Here is a 6850-nt window from a genome sequence, read left to right as displayed (position 1 = left end):
AAAAAAAATAATTGGAGTTAGACAAGTGATGAAGCTAAGGGTTTAGTGTATTTTTTCAACCTAAAAATTATTACTCACTACTTAACCCACTATACATAACTTTTTAATCTCCATGGTATTTTGTTATTATTTATTCTTCAAATGTTAATTTTAATGTTGTTTACTCCACCAAAGATTCATTTCCTATGATAAGGAGCTTGAAACATTTATTTTCGCTTCGGGTCAAGTAATGTTTGGACTCGGGTCTGGTCTCTTAAACACATCTAACATATACAATTAGAATTAAAACTTAAAATAAAAATGAAAAATAGAAAACATATATGGAATATAAGACTAATACTATACACAAACTCAATAGTCAATATTGCATGTTTCCTTCCCACAGTGAGACAACATAAGTTAATAATTTAAATTTACTTGGCAGAATAAAAATAGTGAAGCCTGCAATTCACATTCACTCAAAGAAGAACCCAACTTACATAATAAAGCCGCTATGATATCCACAAACACATATTCAGAAAAGTCACAGTAAATTTTCCACCTAAATAACAAATTAAATAAGCCCCACAACAACACAATTTGCTAACAAACTTTTAACTTTCACCATCGTTATATGAATCAGCGTCAAGTTTGCATTGCCCTCACCTTCGCCATCCTTGGACCGCCTTACCTGAAAAGTTTACATAAACATTTGTTACTAGTTTACTACACTAAGTCTAGAGGTGTTCAAAACAGACCCAATGATCCGATATTCACCCGATATTATAGCCGAACCCGATTTGACCCAACATAAAAATAGATTTATAATTATGTAAAACCAATGTGGACAAAAAACCAGATTTTAAACACACCTGAAACATCTGACCCGAAATCCACCTAATAACCCGAATGAACACCTCTAACTACGCATGTGTTGGTGATCGAAAAACTGGGAAAAATATACGCAAAAACTCGTAGATGTAACAAACATACATCATAAATTGAACACAAATTTAGAAGACTAACCACTTCCATCTCTAGAAGACAACAAAGATTTATCACTTTTGTTGCCACTCTTTCCGCTGCTACCTTGAAGTGGTTTTGGTGTCCTAGGTGACGCTGAACTGACCTTTCCATTTGGAAGTGAATGGCGTCGGGTGAAGTTGATAATCTCGGTCTCATCTTGGGCAAGTCTAGGGGATCCCTGTGCTCTTAGCTTTGCCTTGGCTGATTCAGTTGCTTGCATATAACTTGGAAGCTTCGGAGTGTTCTGCACGCCGTCTTCCATAAGTTCCTGTTTTGTCGGGAAAGAAGCCCGTCTGGATTTCTGATTATCGTTTGACACTGAATCTTCCTTAGATTTCATGGCACCATTCGGCACAGGAGTGTTTTCATCCTTGTCACCATTTTCAGAAGACTCTAATTTGACCTCGATTTTATCATTGTTCGAGAGTTCAACGGACTTGTCTGTTTCTATAGGGCCCACAGTTTCCTTTTCATTTGACTTAGAAACAAGAACGGTTTCTTCCTCAACAGCCGTGCTAGTCTCTACATTGGTTTCCTCAAGAAAATCAACCTCTTTAAGAGCTGTAACCTCCTCAACATTGGATGCTGTCGTTTTCCCATGGCTGGGATTTGGCTTCTCGGTTACCTTTGAGGCCGAGACTTCCTGAATAATCGATGCTGTCGTTTTTCCTGAGCTATGAATCGGCTTGTCAGTTACCTTTGGAGCTGGAACCTCCTGAGCATTGGCTGCAGATGTTTTCCCTTGATTGTGAGATGCCCTCTCGATTACCCCAGTCTGCGGCTGTCCAGAGCTTTCAGTTACAGGGTTGTGAACCTTTCTTAGACTACGTTTAACCTTCTCAAGCTCACTTGGCGAATTTTCTAGTGCAGAATCTGCTGGATGGGCAGTTACTTTCTTTAGATTGCGCCGCGGTTTCTCTACATCAGAAGCTGACACATTATCATAGAGGGAAGGAACCTTGCGAACGCTGCGTTTTGGCCTTCCTGTTTCTCCGTCAACGGTCAGTGAGTTAACTTGCTTTTTGGGAACTCGAGAGTTTGCAACTTTTTTGGGTGGAGATACGGGTTTCCATGGGCAGTATATTGACCATCTTTCTAACCATTTCTGAACTGAATTTGGATCTGCTGCATCATATTGGACTCGAAGAGGCATCACTGTTGGTGATGATGCTAAGAGCTATACAAATAACACAAAGAAATTTACAATGTAAACGATTTTCTCTAGTTTGGTTTGTCAATAGAGTAAGAAATAAGAATACACTAAATTGAGCTGGACTTATTGTGAATGCCAGGATATTATTGGAGAAAAACACGAGGTGCACACATTTCATAAGCCAAAGATATATATACCACCCAAAACCATATGGCAATGAGAAGAAAAGTTTTCAATAACTTATAGAGTTGGCACACCCTCTTTAATTTAATTTTTCGATGTGGGATAAACCACTCAAACAATGTTCAAACTTACTTTTTTGGTAAACGCATTTACTGACGAGCTTTTGATACCAGCAGAAAAACCATCTTCATGAACCCCAACTTTGCCATCCTGGAACTTCTAGAAGTTTTAGAAGAGAAACTAAAGAACTTTCAATTAACACAAAATTACGAGAAAAAGACCAATACGTTTCATGTGAGTTGTGCATATAAAAGACAAAAGCTTATCCCAAAAAACGTGAGTACAACCATCAAATGAAGATACTAACGCCAACCTGACTTTACTTCGCTTCCAACGGACAATCCACTCATAATTTTTAGTTAAAAGTGATCTTTTATGCAGAAATAGAGTCAAATTTAACTGCATATATGACAGTAAAGGGAGTTACCAGAGGCTTCACTATACAGAATTTTCGGACTTCAAGACCTGCATCAGAACATCTAACTCTTGACCCACGAACGAGTGCCTGCAACTTGACGATGCCTACAATGCAATTCAAGGTTGAAACAGCCTGTCTCCTCACCAAATGTCCACGAATAAGAGCCTGAAGCCTTATTATACCCTTCAAAGCCTTGAATGCGCGACGAGCCTTCACAGAATAAGCATAAATCAGAAAAGATGAACAAGCACTATTTTTCTATTACACTAGCAAATAGATATGCCCTTATTTCGATTGGGTCAAAGATTTATAATTTTTTGGTTTCTAATAATGAACCATTGTAAAATGGCATTTGTGTGGAGTTACCGATGATGTTTACTAATATGGGTCAATCAGAAACCTCTTTATTATCACTAACAAGTGTATAACATGTGTAAGGTTGCGTACAACATTAAGATAATAAAATGTTGTACTATTTAATAGATGATAGTGTGCAGCACACTCAGGAAAATACAGTGTGGAAGTAAAGCGGCAAAAATTACCAGATATCCCCTAAAAGCAGCTTGTGCCTTTGTTACAGCCTTTTCTCGAGCTATTCTCTCAGCTTCAGTTAACGGATCTATTTCTCTGGTTGGTTTTGCATCAGGAAAGTGATCCCCCGACACTGGCATATCACCATCTGGCTGCCCAAGAGAAGATTCCTTGTACTCCGACATTACGTTATGATCATCCTCATGAACTTCATTGAGAGCAACATTTGTTGTATCTGGAATACTAACAGCGTTCTCAGTTTCAGGAACCCTTACACGAACATGCACCTCTTTCTCATTGTTGGATTTCTTTATCACAATGAAAAGCATAAATCAGATGTGAAAATAAATGCACATAAATTCTTGTCATACAACTAAGTTCGAGTATTTGCTAAATCCACTTGATTGATGCAATCCACAGAAAAAAGCATTAAATTTGAATAAAACATTGATCACAAAGAATATCCACATATGACAGAAAAAACCAAATTCAGAAAAATGCAGTCCAGCAGTCAGGAACACAAGGGATGTGCCAAAAGAACAGAAACCATATATGGATTTACACTGACAAAACCTATCACAGCAGAAAAAAGTTTGGGGGTGATTAGGTCTGATATAACATGCCTAAACCCGAGGCAGAATTGGTGCAAGACGATTAGACGAAAGACCCCAAGCTAGATGACAAGTATCATAGTTCTTACAATTTTAAGATAGAAATTCTCATCAGAATATTCCATCATCAAAACCATAGCTTTACCCAGACAAATAGGAATCTCTAATCATAGTACATGCCCCTTGTAAGCTCGCAAATATTCTGGCACGCTCCTATTATGTCTCCTATTCATCAATAGCATGGCCTCCTTATCAACTGTCAATACACTTGTGTAATTTGACCATTTTAAAAACATTGTACTCTTCTAACAACAGATACTGCTCAATACATTCAAAAGAAGCCTTCTAGCCCGCTTTCTTCATCCTCCAAAGACTCCCTAATACCCTATATTGTTGGGATAAACGCTTTAGTATTTGACATTTTGTTCTTATAGATTCCCTATTTAGTCCTCCTGGCACCCCAAACCAAAGTTCCATTAACTGAACTCATGAACATCCACAATCACACATTAACTCCTTTCCTTCACCTTTACCAAAAGTTTAGTAAATGTCCAAAAAAAACAAAAAATACACCTTTATGATGCATAACTTTTGATTTTTTTTCCATGCACATTGTATATCATTTTGTACCAAAAGAATAACTAATCTGACTTAGCCATATAACCTTTGAAAACTACATGAATACAAAGACAACATTAACCTTACTTCAGCAAATGGAACAACAATGCCACAAAAATGATTTCAAAGCCTTAATCCTAATATGATAGGTCAACTAAATGAACCAACAACAGCCAACACGGGAGATCGTATGACCCTTGTATAGTTTGTGCACGGGGTGATTGAAAGATAAGAAAGTAACACACAATCTACCACAGTTGAGTCTAGAGTAATACACTAATATCACCAAGAAATTAGTCTTCAGAAAGTACCTCTTTGCCCTTGGCAAAGTTGGATTTGGATGCTTTCTTCCCGAAAAGTACGGTCTTTATCCACTTTCCTGGTGACTTCCCCATTGACAAAAGGCCAGCAATTGAGTTAACAAAGTCTTCAGAGCGGATTCTGCTTCAGCACAAAAAGGCAATGAACAAGATAGCTAACATATTGATTAAGGCAACCAACATAAATTCAATAACAAAAGCTAAACGCTACATAGAATGCTAGACCGAACACACCCTATGTGTGTGTGGCAATCAAGCTTACCATCTATGTTCGGCGACAGCGAAATTAGACCTTGAAGCACCCAAAAGTGATTAGGTTACATTGAGACACCAGAAATTAAAATATGTAACAAAACAAGAATTCACGACCCCACCCCACCCCCCAACAGTATGCATCTAAACATTAAATTAAACCCTAGACTTGTAAATGGTCAAAATTTCAACAATTAAAAGCTCCTTCCTAAAGAACCATAAAAAATATGAAAAATTTAAACCTAGAAGGTCCCAAATTGCTATCATGAGCTATCAAAATGATGCAAATCTTCTCCCTAAGATTAATCTTAAAACAGGATGCATGTGGAACCAAAGATCACTATCAAGCAACAGAAAATACACAAAATACAAAGGAAAAAATGGAAAACTATTCAGCAATTATACAGGATTATAATTAACATTTACAAAACACCCATTAATCCAAAAGTTTCCATCTTTAAAACCCATTTATCATTTCCCCCTAAAATTTGAATAAAATTAAAAACAACAAAGATTTCACAAATCACCAACCAATAACAAAAACCCAATAATAATAATCCAAAGTGAAGATCTACAAGTAAGCACCGACATACAGAAAATTACCATAAAACAAAAAATAAACATTATTAAGAAATAAAACTACAGTTTCCTTAATTAAAAACATTAAATTAACTGTAAACAGCAGTTAACCCCATTCAGATCTATAACTTACCAAACAAAATGCAGCAACTTACACCCACAAAATCTAATAAATCACCCAACAAAAAACAGTTAGTTACTACTTAAATTTCAAATAAAAAAAACATTCTTCCTCAAAATAAATAAAACAGAAGAGAGAGAAAAATAAAACCATGAAAGAAAAGAAAAAACCTTGGGAGTTCAAATGAAGGTGATGTTGTTAGACATTATTTTTTTAATTTTATTTTTTGTTTCTCTTTTAGCTTGCTGCAAATACTACTGCTACTCTGTACTGAACAACATTGAAAATATACCCTTATTTTTTGAAAAAAAAAAAAATCTTTTCCAGACAAAAAAAAGTGAATATTAATGACTATGGAGAGGTAATAATAAGGTACGTGCTTGTACACTGTAATGCACGTCATCTAACAAATTAAATCCGTTGATGGATATTTTATGATGTGATGATGAAATCAAACGGTTGTTATTTGAAGTTGGAGAAAGAGTGTATTAATGTTTTGCATTGAGACTGACAACTGTGAAGTTGCTTCGGAAATAAGAGAGTGGGGAGATTCCTTGGAAAATTGGTAAAATTCCAAGTGTACCCTTTAAGTGAGTTTATACTCCTAAAATTTAGTAATCTAAATTATCTTGTAATTTTCATATTCCTATTTAAAACAAATTTAATGAAAGCAATAAACAGTAAATTATGTGAGAAATCAATATACTCATATTTTGTATAAATTATATTATTTAACTTATATTATAAAATGCGTTTAAAAAAAACTGACTTAAATAATAATTTGTGTAAAATAAATCAATTATCTAGAATAACAAACTCTGCAAATCGATGAATTTTAGTAGTTAAGAGGAAACAAGAAAAATTATCATTGATTGAGTAATTGTCAATAAATTAAAATTTGCCTCATTTTTAGTGATTTAATTTACTCAGTATAACTGATTTTTACTGGTCAAAACTAATTTTCATGCTGATTGTTAGTTTTACTAATTATAAGTAATT

General features: G+C 35.3%; 1 protein-coding gene across 4 annotated transcripts; it reads right to left on the bottom strand.

Moving 5' to 3' along the window:
* Positions 1-308: 308 nt before the first annotated feature.
* On the bottom strand, positions 309-6185 carry LOC130797972 (protein IQ-DOMAIN 31). 4 transcript variants are annotated; one of them, XM_057660783.1, is made up of 8 exons: positions 6022-6185; positions 5864-5896; positions 4891-5020; positions 3362-3658; positions 2829-3029; positions 2474-2551; positions 1006-2182; positions 309-670 (listed from the first exon to the last, which is right to left on the bottom strand). In XM_057660783.1, exons 3-8 carry the CDS (start codon positions 4972-4974, stop codon positions 642-644), a joined length of 1866 nt encoding a protein of 621 aa, XP_057516766.1. In that variant the 5' UTR covers positions 4975-5020; positions 5864-5896; positions 6022-6185; the 3' UTR covers positions 309-641. The 4 variants fall into 4 exon arrangements, with proteins under 4 accessions (XP_057516766.1, XP_057516763.1, XP_057516764.1 ...); XM_057660780.1 differs by having other exon boundaries at positions 2474-2557; positions 6022-6169; XM_057660781.1 differs by lacking the exon at positions 5864-5896 and having other exon boundaries at positions 2474-2557; positions 6022-6159.
* Between the last annotated feature and the right edge of the window lie 665 nt (positions 6186-6850).

Source organism: Amaranthus tricolor, chromosome 13 (assembly GCF_026212465.1).
Source record: "Amaranthus tricolor cultivar Red isolate AtriRed21 chromosome 13, ASM2621246v1, whole genome shotgun sequence".
Lineage (NCBI taxonomy): Eukaryota > Viridiplantae > Streptophyta > Magnoliopsida > Caryophyllales > Amaranthaceae > Amaranthus > Amaranthus tricolor.
This window is presented reverse-complemented; position numbering and strand designations above follow the sequence as displayed.